The sequence below is a fragment of the Solea solea genome, chromosome 8 (genome assembly GCF_958295425.1).
Source record: "Solea solea chromosome 8, fSolSol10.1, whole genome shotgun sequence".
Lineage (NCBI taxonomy): Eukaryota > Metazoa > Chordata > Actinopteri > Pleuronectiformes > Soleidae > Solea > Solea solea.
In genome coordinates this window covers 22497729-22521146 of record NC_081141.1, presented here as the reverse complement: position 1 = coordinate 22521146, position 23418 = coordinate 22497729, and the positions used below count along the sequence as shown (strand labels likewise).

General features: G+C 38.8%; 1 protein-coding gene across 4 annotated transcripts; it reads left to right on the top strand.

Annotated features, from left to right (window-relative positions):
* The first annotated feature begins 2108 nt into the window (after positions 1 to 2108).
* On the top strand, positions 2109 to 23351 carry LOC131464257 (kinesin-like protein KIF2A). 4 transcript variants are annotated; one of them, XM_058636655.1, is made up of 22 exons: positions 2109 to 2296; positions 8947 to 9041; positions 10063 to 10185; positions 10768 to 10822; positions 11134 to 11256; positions 11371 to 11415; positions 13390 to 13490; positions 13673 to 13768; positions 13872 to 13926; positions 15037 to 15199; positions 15298 to 15388; positions 15479 to 15542; positions 15630 to 15721; positions 15807 to 15949; positions 16939 to 17143; positions 17257 to 17367; positions 17465 to 17532; positions 17797 to 17922; positions 20896 to 21052; positions 21251 to 21352; positions 21983 to 22118; positions 22249 to 23351. In XM_058636655.1, the coding sequence occupies exons 1-22, from the start codon at positions 2236 to 2238 to the stop codon at positions 22332 to 22334; spliced, it is 2298 nt and encodes a 765-aa protein (XP_058492638.1). In that variant the 5' UTR covers positions 2109 to 2235; the 3' UTR covers positions 22335 to 23351. The 4 variants fall into 4 exon arrangements, with proteins under 4 accessions (XP_058492638.1, XP_058492639.1, XP_058492640.1 ...); XM_058636656.1 differs by lacking the exon at positions 11371 to 11415 and having other exon boundaries at positions 2111 to 2296; XM_058636657.1 differs by lacking the exon at positions 17797 to 17922 and having other exon boundaries at positions 2111 to 2296.
* The last annotated feature ends 67 nt before the right edge of the window (positions 23352 to 23418 follow it).

Below are 23418 nucleotides of genomic sequence, written 5' to 3'. Positions count from 1 at the left end.
GGACCTGGTAACTTCTGGAATGATCCTGAGTCCTGAGAAAGTCGTGGTGAACATGGGGTTTTCCTCCTGCCCAGTGCATGCTGGGATGAATACGAAAAATAGGCCAGAAATTAATTAATTCAAACTTCTTATACCAAGCACCAACCAAGCTCTTGAAGTAACACCATTATCACCAGCGTTAAAACACAGTGGTGTAAATAGACCGAGCAAAGTCAGCTACAGACTTTTCACAGGAGGCAGATTTATTCCCAATAAGATAATTTGCTCTCTTGTCATCCTCCTCTTCCTCACATATACTTCACACACTGGTATAGTGACATTAGATTAAGATGGAACGAGAGATAGAGTGACTCTAATTATTATTATTGTACTTTATTATGATGTTATTTTCTACACACTGGTCAAAATTCCTCGGCTCCAGTCTGAGCACATAGCAGTATTTATGATTTTCCTCCAAGTACCACCATAGGAAGCTCACGTACCACTGGTGGTACACATACCACAGTTTGAGAACCATGGCTCTAGACAAAATCTTTCTTGGCTCTGAAAGTGCTCTCTTGCCAACTGAGTTTTATAAAGTCTGTGTTTTGCTTTTATCTGTCGAGAAGTTGCTTTGATACAGTGGGTATCTTTTTTCAGATAATCTATCGGTTTTGATATCTTCATTTACTCATAGTGTCAGTTTGAGCGTGTGTACACCCAGAGTGGAATCATTTCTCACTTCTGCACTCTAAATGTGCAGAAGTGATCACCCTCTATGATCATCACAGGAGTAAATGCTTTCATTCTTTGACTGTGATCTCAAATGGCTTTCCAACTGGTTATAAATTCCATATCATACAGTTGTCACTCTTGCTGTTATAGATGTATTACGCCACCTTGTGGCATTAAGGCTCCCTCTCTCTCTCATACACAGAAACACACATGTTAATGCAGCTATTGTTTTAGGATGCTGTATTGAGTATATTTCATTTGGACAGCCTAAACAAACTGCTGTACCTAACCGTAACCTTTCCCAGTTAATGCCTAACCATTAACCTTGACCCCAACCTAAACCACAATTTAAATATTATACCTAAACTTAACCAGTTTCTCAGAACCAGTGCCTCCTAATAACCAGGTTTTTTATCTCCATGAGGACTACTGGTCAGTCTTTATGACACAAAAGATCCTAAAGATAAATACAAGATTAATACCAGTGAACACACTCACCCTCACACACACACACACACACACAGAGAGAGGGGGAGGAAAAGAGATTTAGTGATTCCCCAAAAAGTGTGGGCCGCGCCACTTAGTGGGTCATGGTGGTACTGCAGGTGGGCCAAGACTATTGTTACATTCACTTAAATTTTTCAAGGCAATCAGTTTCCTGGAAAATGTTGTCAGTAAGTGTAAAGTGACCATTTCATTTTACAGTTTAGATTTTTGTAAAAAAGATTTCATTTAAGTTTGTGGTGGGCCAGAGAAGATTTTCAGAATTTAAAATGGGCAGCATATTGTCAGACTTTTGGCTACCTCTGGCATATTTACAGTACATACATGTTTATTACTATGTACTATGAATTGCCCATATCAAATAAAACAATAAACAAATAAAGTCAAGGAAAGGCAGCTTTATTTGTATATCACATTTCATACACAAGGGCAACTCAACAGTGGCGTGCACAGGGGGCGCCCTAATGGACAAAAAGTGTCCTCTTGAGTCACAAAGTTGTTTCCTATGGGTGTCCTTCCAATCAAAAAGAGCGCTGTTAGGAAGTTCCCTACTGCCCCTACATGACAGTGTCCCAAAGGGTGTCCTTAGAGGAAGTTATATTCAATGCTGTATAGAACATTTTAACAAAACCCCATTTATAACATAAACAAAACAGAGTATGCAAGAAAACTAAAACATGTTAAACTAAAATTAGGCATAGAATATAATAGTGAAGCATAAAAAATAATTCGTCATAAAACTATTCAAATAATGTAAAGTGCAATGTAAAGTGTCATATTTAATAAAAAATCAAAAAAATCAAAAAAATACAATCATAAAGAAGAAAGTACGTTTTTAATTTGAAAATGTCGGACCGGAAACGCTCAGTGTTCTTGGTAGCTACGTAATGCTAGTTCATGTGTGTTGCTGGCTGCATCTTCCTCTTCAGTCAAAGGCTGCTAAACACAAGAAGCTGCATTTCGCCGGCTTATAACAGTCGTCGGTCTGTCCCCTCTCTGTCTGTGAAGTAATGTAGAATGGCGTCGGTCTTTGGGAAGATCGTTGTTGGTACTTATGTGGAGATAAAGCGCAGCGATGGTAAGTTTCATCCCGCCTTCAGTGCAGGTTGTTGGGGGATCTTTGTTGCTGCGGTTCAGTTGAGTACAGCAACCGTTGTTAGTGACTGCAGAGCGCAGCGCTCACGTTAGCTACACGAAGTAGCTGTCAGGGCGGAGTGCTTTGAATGAGTGCTTACCTTTGTTAGCTAGCGTCAAAGCGAATATTTGCCAGTATGGATAACCGCATATACCGTCAATTACTAAATAACACACCACAAATAATAAATGAGGTGCCTGCGAATTACGTCACCAAAATGAAATGTTCTAACACGCTATTAAAAATTCACATTAGACATGCTAGCTTATACGCTAACCGAGTTAGCTCACTGTCAACAGCTTCGTAAGCCTGTGATTAGCTTTACGGCTAGCGCTTGCTAATGATACCTACCGGCTTTATTACACGTTGAAGTCTAGTAATGCTGGACTGAAACCCAACCGCGACCCATTTACTTAACCAGAGGTTTGCTCCTTGGCAACTGTGTGTTTCTTAGACAAACCACATGTTATCAATTTTACATTTTTATTCAGCATTAACATAGGTTGTACCTGTGACAATATAATTGACGGAAAAACAAGTAGAAGTAATGTTTTTTGAGAGTCACATCACAGACATATGTGCCCCAACTGTTTTTGGTACAGCTAATAAATGATTTATTTAATTTTAGACTTTTTGACAGTAAGAGCATATGTATGCAAGTCATCTTCAAAAAGATGGAAGGATGTGTATTTTTTAAAATAGACAAAATAGACCCCAAGGGGAGCAGGTACAGTGAGTAAAGGATAGACCCCAGGATAGAGCCCTGAGGCACCCCACAGGTAGGAGGAGGAATATTGACCTAGATGGACAAAGAAGCTTCTGTTTGATATATATGACCTGAACTAATTAAGGGCTGTGCCCCTGATGTCCACACACAACTCAAGGCGAGACAAAAGAACGTTATGATCTACTCTATCAGAGGCAACAGTCAAGCTCAAGAGCACCTGACTGTAACGACATCTTGTGTCAGACAATTCAATAGATAAGAGGAGATTAGGCTCACACCAAGGAAAGGTCAGAGGTAGACAAATAGAAAATAGAATTATTATAAGTAACAGATTAAGATAAAAACTAAAATATAAAGATTTGTTATTATTTATAAATATAAATAATATCATATATCAAATATCATTTTTAAGTATCAATACACATTATATAATACTCATTTCACCTTGAAAACCACACAAGAAAAATCTGCTTGGTTTGATCTTGGTTTGACCATCTTCCACCCTTTTGTGTGTAATTGCCTCACACTCACTAGAAGTTTGGTTAATTTAAGGGGTTAACAGAACCCAGAAAGGGAGATGTGGCCTGTTGTAGGGCTGGGCATTGATATTGATATTATATCTATATCCTGACATGTCAAGATATATCATTTTCAGTTTTGGATATTGTCATATTGTGATAAGGTATCTGTGATGACTTTTCCTGGTTTAAAGGCTGACACATTGATAAAACATTATACATTTGTAAAATAATCTAGATATATTATGTTATTGTGATTAAAAAAATACATGATATCAAAACATATTTACAAAAGTCACACTTCTTTAATTTGAAGCCTAATCATTTGTGTTATAGCAAAATTTGACAGGCAATGTCATTGATTCCAACACGCATAAATAATCTGAATTGGAAGGTAATAACTGTATTTCAAGCATGTAATACTATTACACATCACAAACAATAGACACTCTCATTTGCTTCATTGCTGCCGAGCTGGGCAGCTAAAGATGACAGAAAAGTTAGTTTCATTCCTTCAGGCCCTTCTAGAATTAGCTCACACACTGTATGATAATATTTTTTACAATCAACTTTTGAACAACAGTTGGAAATACAAAGGATATTGCATAGTGTATAATTAACCATTGAACTGACTGTGTCAGTGTGTATAATATTCTAAACGACGTAATCTATGAGTCATTGGTTTATACTTGGTCCGCAAGGGTGATATAAAAGAAGTGCTCAGCAGGCCCAGAGAGGGAAGTGCTTCTGTCTCTCCATTTCCCTGCCGGTTGGTGTTGCATCGTGAGCAGGGATTGCCCTCTCTGTGGGAGAGGTGCTAGTAGTGCGGCTGGTTCTCATTCAAGCCAGATTCAGGCTTTTAGCCTCCACCCCATCTGTTGAAGTTAGGCCACTGGATTCTGCCAGCACTCACTTTTGATTGCTCCTCTTTTTTCTCTTTTACAGTTGGTCCCTGATGCAGTATGCATATGCTTTTTAGATATAATCACACTTTCCCTCTTTAATACCCTATTTGTTGTTTTCAGGAATTTGTACATTGGTGTCTTTCATAGCACTCGAGGGACATGGGTGACCAAACAATGTAGTTATTGTAGAAATTGTTTTTCCTTATCTGGAATGTTTAGTTAAGTTTCGTATTGAAATAGTTTCTTAGGAGGGTTGATATGATCCCTAGGATTAGCAAATCTGGAAGCACACACTGGGAGGTGTCAGTGTTCACATTCAGCCAGGGTTTGGTTTGAAAGTGCATCACACTGGACAGTGCATGCAGTTAAATATCAGCAAATCAACTGCTGTGTATGACTTTGAGTGTGTGAGTAAGATACATGTTGTCTTTGCATCATACTGATGTTGAAGAGGTTGGTTATAGTGTAAATTTCCTTCCATCAAAAAGGTCAGTTGCCACAGCTACACACTGTTATATCTGTATCTTTTATGGAATCCAGGACCAATGCTGTGAACTTGGATCTGTTTGAAGGCTCTAATGAAATGTGTAATGATGGAATGATTAAAAATGTGATAGGAAGATCAGTTACACATATCGAATTTCGTTGCTTTTGAAGTAATTCTAAACATGTGTATTTATGTGTAAACAAACAGCATTGAGTTCAGCATTGTCGCATTCCCTGGTCTCTTGGCCTCAAACAACAGGTTAGACAGGCGTGCTAAAATTCTATTCTTTATGGTGTTACTGTGGCTGTAGCCTTCATTTTAAGGTTATATCATCCGTGCCTTTCATATTCACACATGTAAATAAGCAGCGCCTCTGTGTTCCTAGTGGGGTTATATTTGCTTTAACGTTTGACAAGAATTCGCCGTCTCTTGGCGCTCACAGTCGTTATTGGAGTCATGATATGTCAACGAACACTATTTTCTGCCAACGGCTCAGATGAAGCTCTGTCAACATACAAACAGGATTCCTCTTTGTGCTTGGATCTGATACAGCAGGCAACAGAAATGTCAGCAGATTTGAGAGGACATTCTTACTTCATGTAATATTTATTTGTGTCAAGCTTGTTTACTGTTGTAATTTAATTTGTCTCTCATCTTTAGATGAAACTGGGCAGGACTACATTTTTTGTAGTTTGGCAATTGTGTTGTGAACTTGTGATGCCATGATATTGTATATTTAAATTACTGTATATTGTCTGTTTTAAATTAGGTTTTTTTTTCCTGAAAATCTGGTATATTGAGATAGTGACATTGTTTTGGAGAAAATCTCCTGACACTTCCATTTCCATTCCTATAAACTCTCATTTATCTTTTAGCAATAGCAGCAGGCCTTCATAATTCAGAGGGCTTTGATGTTGTGACCTCTGTTCTCTCTGTTAATCCTCTGAGCGCCATGGTCACTACTGCAACATGTCATGCATTAAATGATCCTTAAGTTGAAGTGTGACAACAAGCGCTGTGCACCTGTTGTTCCAGCAGCCTTGACTGTCACCTACTTACTTTGTCACAGTTTGATATTATATATATGCTTACACATTTCCTTTTTCTGCTTTCAGAAACTTGATAAACACTGTATTCCAAATGTTTATTAAAAAATTACACACAATCAAAAAATGAAAATGCATCTTGGATAAACAACTGTGTCAGCAACTATGAAAAGGATATGAATCATATTCACTTCATCTCCATGTATTTGAACACCTTTAAAACATGTTGAACTTTGCACTGGAGCATTACAGAGATACAGAAAGACAGTTGATGCCAAGGTGCATTGAGGCTGATATGGTAGCTAGTGGTGACCCAGCACCTTTTAATATGCCACCCATCTGTTGAATGGTGCTTTGGTTGAATATGTTTAATAATTTAATTATTGTTCAGGAGTTTTTTTTTGTTGTTTCGTTAAAACTCTAAAATCAAATAATTGACTATCAAAATAGTTGATGATTAATCTAGTAATTGTATAATCATTGCAGCCCTATAGTCACATGACCTGACTTGAAACCATAAGACAGTATTTGGTTAGTAAGTGTTATCACATATAAAAACTTTGTGCTTATGGAAACCTGGCGATCCACAAACAAAGATTTTTTTATTTTTTTATTTATATAAATAAACACGCTTTTGATCCAGGGGTTAAGGGAAACTCTGAGTTAGCTCTTGTCCTCTAAATGTCCTGATCACACTGCACAGTTCCCCCCACAGCTCTCCCTCTTTTTTAAGAGATTAGTTTAGTTTTTCTGTTTTAGCCAGTGTAAAACCACTGTAAGGCAAACCAGTCAAATGTTCGGCAGTTAAGAACACTAAAAGCATCTTTGCTCTCTGGCTCCCTACATGTATTATGAATTATGAATACAGGAACATGGTGTTTCCCTGGTTGGTGCTGGAGCTATAAAGTGTACTGTGAGATCCACATAGACACAGACGTGAGGGCCTCAGCAGGCTTTTTACAGCTGGTATTATTACAGTGCAGACATAGAGGCGGATAGAATCACACAGCCAGCAGCTGTGCTTGTCTCCTTTAACAGTGATTGTCTCTTAAGAGGTCATTATCAAACCACATGGTCTGAATTTGCTAAAAGTAACCTCTGCATTTTGCCTAGCTTTCAGGTTTAATAATAATAAAAATAAAGAAAACACTCACCAACTACCTCTTTAGGTATTCTGTGTTCCACTTAAAAATCCAGTGATCTCTGCTGTAGCCCATCTGCTTCAAGGTTCGACATGTTTTGCATTCACAAATAATCTACTGTGTACCTTGGTTTTAACAAGTGACTATTTGAGTTACTGTTGCCTTTCTGTCATCTCAAACCAGTCTAGCCTTTCTCCCCTGACCTCTGTGATCAAGGCTTTTCACCCAGAGAACTGCCACTCTCTGGATACTTCCTCTTTTGGGACCATTCTCTGTAAACAGTAGATGGTCGTGTGAGTGAAAATCGTACCGTAATCGATCAGCAGCTGGTGTCTGACGCCAACAATCATGCCATATTCAAAGTCACTTAAATAACTCTCACACATTTTGATGATCAGTATCAAATTCAGCATTGCATTTTAACCATTTCTATACTTGCATGTGGCTGATTATATACAGGGTTTTTTTCTCGGTAGAAATGGTATGAGGGCAACACTAATAGCAAGGCAGCAAAGTGGGGGTGGATGGTGCAAAAGGGCGATGCTTTCATGGTGCAGAACTTTTGAAATTTTGAGGTGAAATGGGGTATTCTAAGGCTCTCCAAGGGAGACCCTTCAATCTCACATTTGGTACCAATGTTCTCATCTTTATAGCAGTAAAAAAAAAAAGTATCTTCTGGTCAGATATGGACGGATAAAGAGTTTACATGAATTCAAAGCTGTTTAATCGTCCGACTGTCTATTAAACACAATTGTGTATTTTTAAGTCATTGTGCATTTTCTAGTTAATGGTAATATTGTTAACTGGCATCAATTTGATGGGAAAATTATCATTTTGAGCAAGACTGCCTGTAGTCTAAAGTAGTGTAATTTTGGCATTTTGGTCAGGGGGTGCACAAGAAAAGGACGGCACAGCGCCCCTGTTACCCAGTTTAGACTCTTATATATTAGCGTTAATGTGAGCTGTAAAACGTGTGTAAAGAAGTTGGTGAATGTATAATATTATTGTGACTGTTTAATAATGTGTGCACAGTTTAGATTATTAGGATATCACTCAGTACTGTGCCAATAAAGTATTGAATGTGAGTAAAATGGTTAAAATCTGGACAGTATTGATGTGGATATGTCCCACCACTGATTTAAATAATCACTCTGTGATTGGACTGAAAGATGAGCTTGATAAAATCTGGTTAGGGTTATTAATGATAATAACTTAAAGAAACCATGTCATATACATGTTTGTTTTGTCAAAAGCAGAAATGCATGCAAAATTATACAATTTAAAAACAGGACACAGCTTAATTTCAGTAGAACTTCATCAATGATAAGTTGTGCATGTTTTGAGCTCTGGGGACATTTTTGGCACTTCAACATGCTGCTGCATTTTTGTGGCATTCTTCACATACGTCTTTCTACAATATTTACACATAAACAAAGGCTTTCTGTCAACATTAGCTGGTGTGAAATGCCTCAATGTCAAATCTGATTGTTTTAGCCAAGATTATGCTGCAATATATTTGTTACCAACTATATTTAGATTCACAACCTTCAATATTGAAAATTTCCAGAATTTTGCAACCCTATAAACCCCCATAAAAATGTCAGAGGAAAAGAGACGATGTAAAATGATACTGCTTGACCTATTTTATTCACTCACAATGGTGTCTGAAACTCCTGCAGCCATTTCTTAAAATATTGCTTGGGCCCTAAAAACAACCAGTTTTTTTGTAAGTACCTGTTCTGATGTTTGTGTTTTCTCTGTGACACAGGGCGTATACACCAGGCAATGGTGACCTCACTGAATGAGGACAACGAGAGCGTCACAGTGGAGTGGATAGAAAATGGAGACACAAAAGGGAAAGAAGTAAGCAGCCATTCGTAGTCCCTCGGCAGCGTGTGCTTTTATTGTGCAAAGCAATGAATAATGTATCCCTGAGACGTTCGGGATCTGTGACGATTACACAAGCAGCCTGCTAGTATGACACTCCCGCATTACTCATATTCATTCATTCATTATTTATGTTGATTAGACAGTTTCATAGTTTTGAAGGGTGACTTTTAACATTTTGTCAGCAGCTGTCATCATCTTGATGTCTCAACAGATACACTGTGTTGCAACTGTAACAAAAGTCATAGTAAAAAAACAAAGATCTCAAAGACTGGTCTGAGGGACTGGTTTCTGGTTTCAGGTCAGAGTTAGTTGAGTCACATTTTCACACACTTCAGTCTCTAAAATAATGTGATTTTTTTTATTAATTAAATATTAGTGATTTAAATGCAATTCATAATCTTATCTGTAGATGGTGAATAGCAGCATAAGCCTATTTTATTCCTAAGTGTCTTTCACTACACTCTTATCAGTTTATCTTTCATTGACAAGTATGCTATCTAATGTGAATTCAAAATGCAAGTAAACAAAGTCATGTGATTAAAGTATAATGTCTAAATGAATCCTCTGCTACAGACCGCCTGTCTCTCGTAGTTTACTTACAGGGTGTGTATGGTTTCTGTAAAAGGTGTAAAAGGAGATAAAACATTTCAGCTGTGCATTTTGGATTTCATACACACTGATACTGGCATGTATGTAATAGATCAGTATCAACTGATTAAAACCACGTGGATATTAGGTAATGCATTTAATTTAAGCACAGTTATAACTCAAAACATCTTACTTTACCACTTAAACTGTCATCCTTCTTACGGTCTGTTCACAAATCACTATGTGCACTTTAGAAATGTTCGCTTTTGGATTACTCATTTTTTAAGGTGTTTTTTTTTTCCAGAAATTCTCTATTGTTCTTTATTGTTTTTTGACATGTGTGTGCACAAATGTATTGTATTATTACACTGAATAACAACATGAATACTCCTCTGCTTCTGGACAGATTGACTTGGAAAGTATATTTGCACTTAACCCAGATGTGGCTCCAGATGAGGAAATTGCTCCTAGTCCAGAGACTCCACCCCCTCCTACACCCACATGTGTGAAGGTCAACAAAATTGCAAAGGCAAGTACCAGTGTCCTTTCTTACCTGGCAACAGCTGTAAAAGACCAGTGAAACAGTTTTAATATAGAGGTCAGCTCATTTTCTCTTTTAATTTTATTATCCATTTCGCGTCTAAAGGACCCAGACATCCTCAGGTTGTGAGGTGGCTGTAGTTTGCTCAACCTTAATATAGAACCTGTTTCTAAATAACCAGCTAATTGTTTCTGTTAAGTACAATGTGTGAAGTACACAGAGGATTAGAGCTGCTCTATAAAAGCATGCAATAAGAGGATTATTTTTTATTTCTTCTGTGTCGTACAGATTTATTTTATGTTATCGGCATATATTATGTTGTTTAAATATATATAAAAAAGTTATTTTACTTCACAATGTGCATTTGTATTTTTTTGCGTGATCAATGTACTTTATGATGACATCAAGCTTTAAATGACAGTATGAAGACATGTTTAAGACGAGGCTAAAGTTAGATATCGTAGTTGTTTCTGTGTATAGGGATGGATGTTTGGTTTTGGTTTGGATGGATGCCATACCTTGTTTTGGATCCTAGAATATCTTAACTGGGATTTCTGTTTTCTCGTGCAGAACCGTCGGACGATAGCACCTGTTAAGAATGACACTCCGTCCAGGGATAACCGAGGTTTGTTAAATAATCACGTTATATTTCTCCTAAATCTTTTAAATGAGTTAGAAATCAAAGAAATGCAAAGGACAATGCTTATCAAGTCTGGTTATCCCACACAGTTACTTGCATGTACAGTATTAGGTACAACTAGCTAGATGGATGCTTATTCAACTCTGTGGCCAATGGCCACAGAGTTTATTTGGCCACAGAGTTGAATAAGCATCAATCTAGCTAGTTGTACCAAATAATTGCTCCATAAATTGAGAAAATAATCAACAGATTAATTGATTATAAAAAATAATCGTTTTTTTCTTTGTTTCTTTCAGGGATTCCGACCCGAGCCCGACAAATGCAGCCTCCGCAACCAGAACCGGCACCACCACCGCCGCCTCCGTCCCAGCAACCTGCACAGACCAATCAAGCTCAGACACAACAGCAGCTGCAGAATGGTAACCTGATCCAAACAATAATTAGTTTGCTGGGATTATTTGATTTAGGTCACGTGCAGAAACAACCTTATAAATAGCTCATGTTTTTTTTTGCTGACTACTTGTTTATCACAGAATCCCCACATCACATGATATCCAGAAAGGAGTCTGGACAGATTTGTATGTATTGCCTACATGTTTCCCCTGCCCTCAGTGTTTCATGGTGATTCCAGTAGAGTTCCCAATAGAATCTGAGAGTCATCGAGCCTGTGCGGCCAAAATGTCTGCCAGATACTATTCAGAGCTGTGGTGTGGTGAAGAAGTAGCGCGACAAATCCATCCAGCAGACAGGCTTTCTGGGTATTAGACAAGGAGTAAAAAAAAAAGAAGGTTTGTGCTGCTGTTTGAGTGTCTTTTATCCATGTGATTTCTGTTGAGTCACACATGCAGGGCACGCCTGTGGCACTCTGCAGTTCTCCTCTAGACTCAAATGGCAACAGTAACCTTTTTCTTTACCCTCCATTTCCTTCAAGTGCTCACATTCATTTGATGAGCTGAAAGGAGGAAGAGAGAAACGTCTCCCCTGGCTCCATCACTTCCCCTTGAGTAGTGATGGTACCGCATTTTCCCCCCCTTTTAGTGACCCAGCTCATCTTCCTCCCAGATTAGAGCACATTATTAATCCCTCTGCTCTGATAGTCTGGCTCTGTCAGTGACTGGTGCCAGCAGGAGGCCTGGGCAGGGAGACAGGGCTTTGGTCAGCCTGTGGGAAGGCAGCTGCGGCTATAGCTGTGAGCCATGGCTAATCAGATGACACTGATTTGAATGAACTCACAAGTGGCTTACTCACATTTACTAACTTGTGCTTTCTTGTGATGGTTATTCAAAGGTTCTGACTCACCTTAAATAACACTAACCTGTGGGTGTTCTTAGATGGGACATTTGGAATAATATGGTTGAACACTTGATTTGATATCAACTCTGACATTTTTACAGGCTCATATTCTACACTGTAAGAAGTTTTTAGCAGTGCAGAGGTAGATTTTTACACTATACTTCTTATAATTGCTAATGGATGAGTATTTCATTAATGCTTAAAATATAAAAATAAACCTTTATTACTCCCAGAATGGAGACATTTGTAGCAGCAAAGGTAGTAAAGGGTAAATGTAATATTATTAACACCAGGCAATTTATAAAAGACAAAATATGTACTATTAAGATAAAAAAGAGAATATTTACAACATAAACATATATACCTTTGTGTGAAAGTTTACAGATTTTTCCTTTCTCAAGCTTGATGTTTTTTTGTTTGACAATTTTTCTTTTTGATGATTCGTCTCTAATGTTCAATATTTAGTTCATATTACAACAGTTATTTTCATAATCGATTAATCTGTCAAATACTTTCTGGAATAATGGAGTACTTGTTTGGTCCGTAAAATGTCAGAAAAAAAGTTTTGCCAAACCTGGAAATGATGATGTTCTCAAATATCTTGTTTTGTCCGCAAACCAAAAGTATTCAGTTTTATGATTTATTCATAAAGCAAAGAAAACCACCAAATATTCACATCTAAGAAGCTGAAAAATCAAAAGGCTTGTTTTGAATATATAAAAAATGAAAAAAAACTGATGATCAAAGTAGTTGATGATTAACTTAGTAATTGATTAATCATTGCCTTTTATATTCATTATTCTTTATTTGAATTATATATAAGTGCAATTCAGTGCAGACACAACATGCATTGCAGAGACGGATCAGATTTTTTATTATTTAGTTGCTATCAACCTAAATCGATCGACCACAGAAGAAGATAAATGAGAGGGCACATTCTGAAGATGCAGGCATTCGTTGTTGTATAGAAAGCAGCTATTGTTGTACGAGGAGCCCTGTGAGCAAGACACCGCGTCCCCCTCTGTGTATGAACACTATCATTGTTCTGCTTTTGTTGGAATTAGCCCAAGGTTTATCTCTGCTGTTTGTCAGACCAGGAGAAAGAACAGACTCACGGTCACAAAGATGCTTCTTAGGCCAAGTGAGGAGAAACATATTGGAAGAGAAATGACAGAAGAAGATGGCCTTTTTTCTTTTCTTTTTCTTTGTTTTAAATGAACACTGCAGTAGAGTCACTCTTTCTCTTGTCTCAATGGCAGCGAGGAGGAAGTCGAACTGTGTGAAGGAGGTGGAGAAACTGCAGGAGAAGAGGGAGAGGCGCCGGCTTCAGCAGCAGGAGCTCAGGGAGAAAAGAGCTCAGGTACATCAATATTACTCACCCTCCTCCCTCCAGAATGACCAAAGTATCTTTAATTAGTCTTTACAAACACTCCAGTTCCTGACTCTGAGATTATACACTCAAAGGTTTTGGGGTAGATCTTTCTCTTGGTGAATAGTCTGGCACCTCACCCTGTCATTTGCCCCCTCCCTGTCTTCCTTCAGGAGGTGGACACCACTATTCCCAACTATGAGATCATGTACATGATCCGAGATTTCCGAGCCAATCTGGACTACCGGCCTCTGACCACAGCGGATTTGGTGAGTGGACTGTCACTTCTTCTTTTTCTTTTCTTATTCACTCCTGGTTAAAGTATGTTTGCCCTGAGTAAAAAAAAATTTCCTTTTCTGTTGCTATGTCCAGATTGAAGAGCACAGAATATGTGTTTGTGTGAGGAAACGTCCACTCAACAAAAAAGGTAGGGTCTATAATTGTTAAAGTCCAGTGTGTAAGAATTGGGGACATCTAATGGCAGTGGTGATTGCTTTAAGACAGCAAGGGAAGCTGAGCTTCTTCTAAAATGTTGTCAGATATGTACTGTGATGTATTTACATTTCAATACTAAACGTGCACTTGGACGCGATAAGAACGTGTCTCTAGTTCGTTCAGAATCACCTGTTTATCACAGATGATGGTTCGTTTTACGTGATTTCCCCGTAGCAGCCTCTGCTTTAAAACCACTATTCTCTATGGGACGAGACAGAAAAGTTTTTTTGACGGTGATTGGACAAATACGGCAAAACGTCACTTCCACAGAAGCTCGGCTTCTCTGAGAGTCAGTGGAGCAGTGGGTGGGCGTGGGCGCTGGGCTTCTGCATGATGATTGGAGGAACTATCTGAAAAGTGGAACCAGTTCTTGATTGACAGCGTTGCAGAAACAAACACTACAGCAGAGCCTTTTCTGCCTCAGTCCTGTGTGGATTTTGCGATTAAAGTCTGTAGACAAATAGCTGGACGTTTTGCGTTTTTTGCTCGGTGATACACCATTTTCATGTGTTCATATACACTGTAAATAAAGACACTATTATAGCATTTCAGTTTTACATAATTATCGTGTTTTCTTGTTCTAGTTGTTTGTTTGTTGTATTAATGTATAAATAACTCGGAAGGAAATGACCAGCGACCGAGCTGAACTGAGGTGACTTTCATAAACCAGGAGTGATGTTCTCCATTTGTTTCCACCTCAAAATATGAAACGCACGCTCTGGCTGGTTTGTCTGTTTAAACTGCTTTTAAAAACACGATTAACCCTTAGATGGCAGCCTTCATAAACCAAGGCCTTTGCCTTAAGTACATATAAAAGTGCTTATTATAAGGCTACTAAAACCAATCTATTTTTTCAGTAACGTAATATTGCTTTTAAAAACATACTTATAGGGAGTATATTGAACTTAAATCACTATACCCTCCTAAAGGCTACACACTGGACCTTTATCTGCACAAATCTTGTGGCCAAGTATCACGTCATATTCTGTTTCTCCATAGTATATCTGTTTGTGGGAAATATTCTCTCTCTTGCATTTCACAGAGTTGTCCGTGAAGGACTTGGATGTGATCACCATCCCCAGTAAGGACGTAGTGATGGTTCATGAACCAAAACAGAAAGTGGACCTGACTCGCTTCCTGGAGAACCAGACCTTCCGCTTCGACTACGCCTTTGATGACAGCACCACCAATGAGATGGTTTACAGGTTCGTAACAAATGTGCACACCGAGTACTTGTTCTATACTACATCCTCCTTTTGCATAGGCAGTAGAAAATGGACGTATGTTGTGTCTTGTCCTGTAGGTTCACTGCCAGACCTCTAGTGGAGACCATTTTTGAGAGAGGCATGGCGACTTGCTTCGCCTATGGACAGACAGGCAGTGGAAAAACACACGTGAGTTACATGCAAAGACTCTGGGTTTTATTCTGAAATATATCTTACAATGACCTCTTCACTTATATTCTGTATTGTAACGTATATTAGACGATGGGAGGAGATTTCTCTGGCAAAAACCAAGACTGCTCTAAAGGAATTTATGCTTTAGCTGGTAAGTCAGCAAGATGTTTTACATAACATGACAAAGTTTTGTCTGCTCTGTTTAAAATCGTTAAATCTCTCGTCTCTTTCCGTGCAGCTCGGGATGTATTTCTCATGTTGAAGAAACCCAGCTACAAGAAGTTAGATCTCCAAGTGTATTCTACCTTCTTTGAAATCTACAGTGGGAAGGCAAGTGAGGTGTCATTTAGGTTTTTAAGCTTTGTTTGCAGATAATGAAACACTCCCTAATGCCAGTGTTGCTGTGTATTATTAGGTGTTTGACCTCCTGAATCGTAAAGCTAAGCTGAGAGTGCTGGAGGACGGGAAACAGCAGGTGCAGGTGGTGGGGCTTCAGGAGAAGGAGGTCAAGTGCACGGAGGATGTCCTGAAACTCATAGAAGTGGGCAACAGCTGCAGGTAAGACAACAGAAAATCAGACCTTGGTGGTTCCATTTTTTTCTATGTGTTTTATGGTAATAAATGAAACACTTGTATTTTTATCTTAGATTTTCCCTATCTAATATAATTGCGATTGTTGTTCTAAAGGTGTGCAAATTAACATTATGACAAAAACCGTTGAAACAAGCACTAAAACTCCCCACATTCCCTAAAAACACCAGCCCCCACAACTAAGTTTTTTAATTGTTTTTATTATTTGCTCTTTGTTTATTTGCTGCACAATTTACCTTCTGTTTACCTAGAGTTCAATGTTCAATGTTTCTATGCTGTAAATCAGTTATAAGTCTTTGAATTTTAAAGGAAATAAAGAGCTATTTTCCCTAAACATTGTCTCCATGAATATAATCTGTAAGCAACAATTAATGAGTTATAGCTGAGGCAATCAAATACATTTTTCTTAAAGATGTGTGAACACATATGTTAGTAAATAGTGGCTGAGAACATGTGAAAAAAATGACATGTGTAGAGTAAAGAATTATGGAGTGAAAACTGCAAATAAATTCTCTCCAGTAGTCTTTTCAAAAATGTTTAGGCGTGTCTAAAAATGTCTTCATGTCACCATAGTTAGCTCATCTCTTCAAACTCAAACGCACCTTTAACTGTGATCTCCTGTTCACTCTTGAGTCACTGAAAAGCTCTGACACTATCTAAAATTCCTAAAGATGAGGAAATGAAGTAGAGAACAAGAGCAGACTCCTGCTGTGTTGCTGCAGGTGCTGCTGATAAAGAGACACTTTTTTAATCACTCAAACTTGATCTTGTGGGGTGTCAAGTCAGAAGTGATGTTTTTATCACTTTTACAGGGACGTTAAAGGACATGGATTCATTATCGCCATCATCAAAATCCAAAGAAATATCACATACCGTTTCATGTCCATGCAGCTTCTTTTTTCTTGTCCTCTTTACCGGTTTGTTCATCTTCTCTTTTCTTTCTCTCTCCCTCCAAGAACGTCAGGTCAGACATCGGCCAACGCACACTCATCTCGCAGCCACGCCGTGTTCCAGATCATTCTTCGGAGGAAGGGGAAGATGCACGGCAAGTTCTCCCTAATCGACCTCGCCGGAAACGAGAGGGGAGCTGATACATCGAGTGCGGACCGACAGACGCGTCTGGAGGGAGCTGAGATTAACAAAAGCCTTCTGGCACTGAAGGTCTGTAGGCAGGAGAGTAGACTGGCAGCCACAGTTTATGTTACAACTTGATTTTATTCTGACAAATACAACAATTATGTACAACAGTGTCGCTTCCTTTCTTTCCAACCCAGGAATGTATCAGGGCTCTTGGCCGTAACAAGCCCCACACTCCATTTAGAGCCAGTAAGCTGACCCAGGTCCTTCGAGACTCCTTCATTGGGGAAAATTCACGCACATGCATGGTCAGTTGTTTATTATTTTCATTCATAATCTGTGTCCGTGTTGTCATACATCTACCCATGACATTAATCTGACTGGTCATCTTTTCTCTCCAAACAGATTGCGACAATCTCTCCTGGTATGACATCCTGCGAGAACACTCTCAACACACTACGCTACGCTAACAGGTGGGAATATGTTGAACCTTTACAGGGATTTCAGCAGCAGATCAGTAGACATTATGAAATTACAGCTGCTGTAATCCTACTATAATCCCCTGTGCCTTTTTGTAGATTGAAATTAGTTGTACAAATGTATATTCCTCAGCATAGACCAAGTAGTTCTGTCTAACTTTCTTGTTTATCCTCTCACTTCTCTTTTTTCCGACTTTGTTCCCCTTTTCTCTCCTGCCTTCTCTGCTCCTCTCTGTGTGTGATGGTACCACGGTGCAGAGTGAAGGAGTTTGGGATTAGTCCGTCGGACATCCCCTTCTCCCAGGGCGGTCAGGGGAGTCGCCCTGACCACTCGCCCACCAATACCTATGAGTATGATGACTTTGCTGATACCTCTCCCAGCAGGTCAAGCACTCCCCAAAGCACAGCACTGCATGTTCACACACACACACATCTACACAAACACACACAAGCTGTGTCTCAATTCAGGCTATGTGTCGTCAATGGTGTATTTGAAGGTCGATTCACAGTGCCACTTATCGACTGTCCTAGTTTGTGTCCACACATCTCCATTTTTATTTAGGAACACATCAATTATGCTCTGATTTCACCCGCCGTCCACATTACCTCAGCTTGTTGGAGACATTTGGAAATGTTACTGTTTCAGTATCATTGGCACACTCATGACCAGTGAGGGCACGCAACGGTCACATGATGTGCATTTTCATGTGTGTTAGTGTGGTTGCCCAATTGCAAATAGTTCTCTTTAGGGGGAAATGTTTTCTAAGGAAGATGTAGTCAGGAGTTTTCTCGAAAAATCGAGTATGAGGGCAACACAGATGAAACAGGTGAAAATGGGTCATTCTATGTCACCCTAAGGTGTTTATTTTTGTACCTACCTAAGGTGTTTATTTTTGTACCTACCTAAAAGGTGAGTTTAAATAGCAAAGCACTTAACATGGAGGGGCAGAGTTTACATTCATTCAAAACTGCCTGTTAACTGTCTTTTTACCAGGGTTTTGGTATTTTTGAAGACATTGTGCATTTTCTAGCAAATGGGAATATTGTTTACCGGCATTAATATGATATTTTTACAGGAAAATGATGAGCAAGACTGCAAGTAGTGTAATGAATAACATCCAGTACTAAACTGGCATTGTGTTAAGAGTCCGCACAAGAATGTAAGAGGGCGGAGCTCCCACTGTTACCTGGATTAGAAAAAACCCTAGTAGTAGTAGGGAGGAAGTCCTATATCAGACAAATGTGTCCCTAAGTATGGTACCTTCAGGGCAAAACCTATCTCAGGATTCACTGATGAGTGTTTTAGACCAGGCTTCAACTTCACTGAATAGCTAGTAGTAAAAAAAAAAAAGGCTTTTATTTTAATTTTTTTAATTTTTGTTACATGTTGTTTAACATGCCATTGGTGAACTCTACCACGTCCAGCTGCAGCTCTGTTGCTAGGCAACAGTGGTAAATGCAGTAGGGAAGTCTTTCTTGCTTCATGCTCTGGAGTCCAGTCATTCCCAGAGTTTTGAGTCAGAACCCACAGATGGATCACAGGAGATTTCTTTTTTTTTCTAACCTTTTACTTCTTAAGGAACTAAACATTTGATAAATAAAATAGTGATTTATTTATCAAATATAGTTCATAGTTAAATATAGTTTATATATAGTTTATTAGTGATTTATTTATATAAATATAGTTATCTTGAAAAATCTCATTTTACCGACATAGAAATAATAATCGGTGCAAAACACTCGTCTAGATCTAGTCTTCTTGCAAAGGAGAGAGCCCCTGAATTGAGACACAGCCAGAGCATGCACTCACTGCCTTCAGGTTTTTATAACATGATCCTCATCCACATTCTCATCATAACCGCTTTCGTTCACTGTGGGAAAAACTCTCACCCTCTCACTCCTTCATGACTGCATGACGTGACTCTTTTCATCCTCCTCCACCTGCTGCTCTTCTGTTTGACTTAACTCTTCTGTGGACGTAACCTTTTTTTTTCTTTACACTGACCCCTGAAGGACATTACAGATCTTTTTGTGAGCCTGTGAGAGAGAGACATCATCAGTGGTGAACTTTTTAAGTTGGAACAAATTGACCCCCAATTCATTCAATTATATTCACAGCTGTCACCGCTCTCCCAATACTCCACAAATGTCACGGTTTTTCTTTTATTTTAGGAACAATTTTAATAATAGCAGTGCTGCTGGTGTTAGTGCAAGAGTAGACATACAGCAGTGAGTCAGTATATGACTTAATGATGTGTCAGCTCACTGAAAAACAAACTGTATTACTCTGGTCCAATTCTGGGCTGTTAATCCCTCTTAAATAGTCATGATAAATCAGTGCTGTACCAACCGGTTTGAGCAGAAAGCGGTGAAGCCTCATTACCTCAGTGAAGCCTCATAAAACATGAGCTCCGAGCCCATTTTTCTTGAGAACTTCCTGTGGGTGGCTTTACTGGATCACCCACAACGTCCAAAGGCAAACTGTACTTTTTCCACATCGCGATAGATGGCATGTCTACGATGAGTTAATGGACGTAATTATTTAGACAACATATGCGGGGACAACAGCAAAAGAAAACCTGGTTGTTCAGGAGTTGGACAGGATAGACCCATTCTGCTCCACCCACCCCTGCTCGGCTGGTGTATACTTATATACACTCCCTCAGGTCAGGTCAGGCCTGTTTTCATATGAACGAGGCAGCAAACAAACAATGTTGACAAAGACCAAACAGAGCAAGGTTCTAATAGTTTTTGGATTTTAAATTGGACTTTTTTGTTGAGTTAGTTTTAATGAGCTTTTAGAGTTGGTTTCCTAGTTTGTATTAGTTTTTGTTAGTGCTAGGTTTTTGTAATATGGAATATTTGCCAGGTGCAAGATTCAAAAACGTCATAAGTATAGTGTCCTAGCAAAAGATGTAATTTGAACCCTTAGTGCTCACAATGGCACAGATCTGTTGCCACTGTAATAATACAGAACTCTTTATGTTGTAAAAAATCAATACACTTCATATGAAATAATGTATGAAATAAATTAACAAAGATGAAAACTTTAACTCTTTTTATTTTTATTTCAGTTAACTGCAAATGTTTTTTCAATTTTAGTTTTCATTAACTATAATAACCTTAAAACAGAGGCTGAATAAAAACATCAGCGACAAAAATCCCCTCAAGTTTCGCACTGCACCTTTTAAAGGTTCAGATATTTCTAGGATTCGGTCATCTTTCCCCATTCATGATGTCACTGCCGTCGCGATGCTGTCACCCCCCATTCGACTCCCACAGTAACCATCGACCGTGGCCGTGTTCAGAGTGTGTGCTCGCTGTCAAAGCTGACGAGCGCCTATCTTTTCTCTGCAGAGTCAAGGAGCTGACGGTTGACCCCAACCAGGTGATGGAGGGTGGTCGACCCAACATCCACGCCGTCAACCAGCTGGAGCATCTGGAACATCTGGACGAGGAGTGGCTGAGTATGTCGCCGCAGAGAGACGACCTCAAACTGCTCTGTGAGCAGAACGTAAGTGCACAGATTTACCAAGTTACGTCATATATGACATATTCTAAATCATTCTGTGGAAACTGTCACATACTCGGCTTTTTTTTTTGCTTTCCCATTAGGGATGGAACCTGTTATTTTTTTAGTTGTTGGTAGTAAATCAGTGTTAACGCTCTCTCTGTGTGTGTGTGTGTGTGTGTGTCCTTCATGTTTTTCCAGGAGGAGGAAGTGTCTCCTCAGCTCTTTACCTTCCATGAAGCCGTGTCTCAGTTAGTGGAGATGGAGGAGCAGGTGCTGGAGGACCATCGAGCTGTTTTCCAGGTCATTTTTTTTTATGTTTTTATATGAAAACATTGTACATAAAACATTAAAGATCCAGTGTGTGAGAATGAGTGACATCTAATGATGAAACTAGGGTGGCTTTCAAATTTAAATGTGAAACACGGTTTGAGCCGCTGAAAAACAACAATCTGAAGCAACATCTGACTTCATTCAATTCCTAGAAAAAAATATAATAATTGAACATAAACATCTGAGTAAAAAATATATTTAAAAATATTCAATAACTTCACTCTAAGAAAGTGTAGTGTCATCAAACTTTGTACTCTGTAGATTTAACTGCTGCCCTGTACATGATACACCACTCAGTTTGAAAAAATATACTTTTTATACTTTAAGTGAATATTTATTAGTAATAATTGTCAACAACTTTCTGAAATGGTCTCCTGCAGGTATGCTTTTTGTATCATTTTTAAACAAACAAACAAATACAACGTGTATTTAAGTTTGAAAGTTAGAATCTGTACATTAGTATCTTTCTAACTTAAGACAGACAGACAGAGGACAGATATGTTCTCAGAGTTCCCTTCTTACTGTGCTGTACCAACGATGATGATAATCGCTGACAGGTTCTGTTTCATAAATTAAATGTGAGCTTTTTCCCGCGAGCAGGAGTCGATCCGGTGGTTGGAGGATGAAAAGGTGCTGCTGGAGATGACGGAGGAGGTGGACTATGACGTGGAGTCTTACGCCACTCAGCTGGAGCAGATCCTCGATCAGAAGATAGAAATCCTCACGGAGCTGCGAGGTATAACTCGTCCACACACACACACACACACACACACACACACACACACACACACACACGGAGATGACTGCGTTTCCCGCTCGGAAAAACAAACATGAATCATCTTTTTCTTTTTCCCTCTCCTCATCAGATAAAGTGAAGTCATTCCGCTCCACGCTCCAGGAGGAGGAGCAGGCCAGTAAGCAGATCAAACCCAAGAGGCCATTTGCTCTTTAGTGACTGAAGAGGTTCAAGTGGCACATGCAGAAACATAACTAACCACTAGATGTTTGACACAAGCTGAGCTGCTGTGGAGAGCAGCAGCAGCAGCAGCAGCAGCAGCAGCAAGCTGAGTGGAAGAGAATCAACAGGCTGAGATTACAACTGGCTCATTATGGTCTTATTAGGAAGGGAAAATAATAGTTTTATTTCCTCTCTTTTTAGATTTTTCTTCATGAACTATGTTTAGTTTCTTCTTCTTAAATTATTTTTGTTTTATACTTCTTTGTACTTTCTTTTAAACAAATTTTTAGTTTTTTTTTTGTTGTTTTTTGTTCCTGGCCTAACGAAGAGACCCTCATTGCACACTTTTTGAAGGTTTACCACACAAAACCAGTATTTTCTTTCTGGTCCCTCTGGCTGACATATCTGCATGTGCACTCTATGATAAGCGTATGTAATTTCACCTCTTTCCTCAGCTGGTGTTTGTAAAGTCACATCTCATCTTTCTTTTCCTTCCTTCCTTTGAGAGTTTTTACCAGTTTGGAAAAAGAGCTGTAGCGATTATTCACTTTCTAAATTAAGCGTCAACTATTTTAATAATCGATCAATCAGTTTTAAATAATTAAAACAAAACCAAGCAAGTACTCGGTTAATCAAGAAAATAACTGACAGATTAATCGATTATCAAAATTATGGTTAGTTGCAGCTCTATGTGAAAAAAGCCTTTAATCACAGCTGTGCTTCTGTTTCTTTTCCTTTTTTTTTGTAACACGTAGTTGCTTGAGTTTGTGCCATTTCATTCTATGTGGTTACTTGACTTAAAAAAAAAATCCTACTTACTGTAAAACATGTTTTTTTTCCACCACCCCCGTTTAACATTTTTGTTATATAAAAAAAAAACTAGAAAAAACCTGATATTAATAAATAAATGTATAGTGACGACTCCTGAACGACCGGTGGTTAAGTGGCTCAGTGTTTGCACTGGATGTGATGCTGGAAGAAGTTAATAAAGACTTGTGTCTTTCATTTGAACGACTGCGTCTGGTCATTATGGACTGACTGTGACTTTGACCAGATATGTCACCTTGAGGCAACAGCG

Excerpts from the sequence above, each read along its gene's own strand:
- LOC131464257 (XM_058636655.1), top strand. The coding sequence starts at position 2,236 with ATGGCGTCGGTCTTTGGGAAGATCGTTGTTGGTACTTATGTGGAGATA. Across the intron at positions 17,144-17,256 it reads AAAGCCTTCTGGCACTGAAG|GAATGTATCAGGGCTCTTGG; the intron begins GTCTGTAGGCAG and ends TTTCCAACCCAG. Across the intron at positions 17,368-17,464 it reads AAAATTCACGCACATGCATG|ATTGCGACAATCTCTCCTGG; the intron begins GTCAGTTGTTTA and ends CTCTCCAAACAG.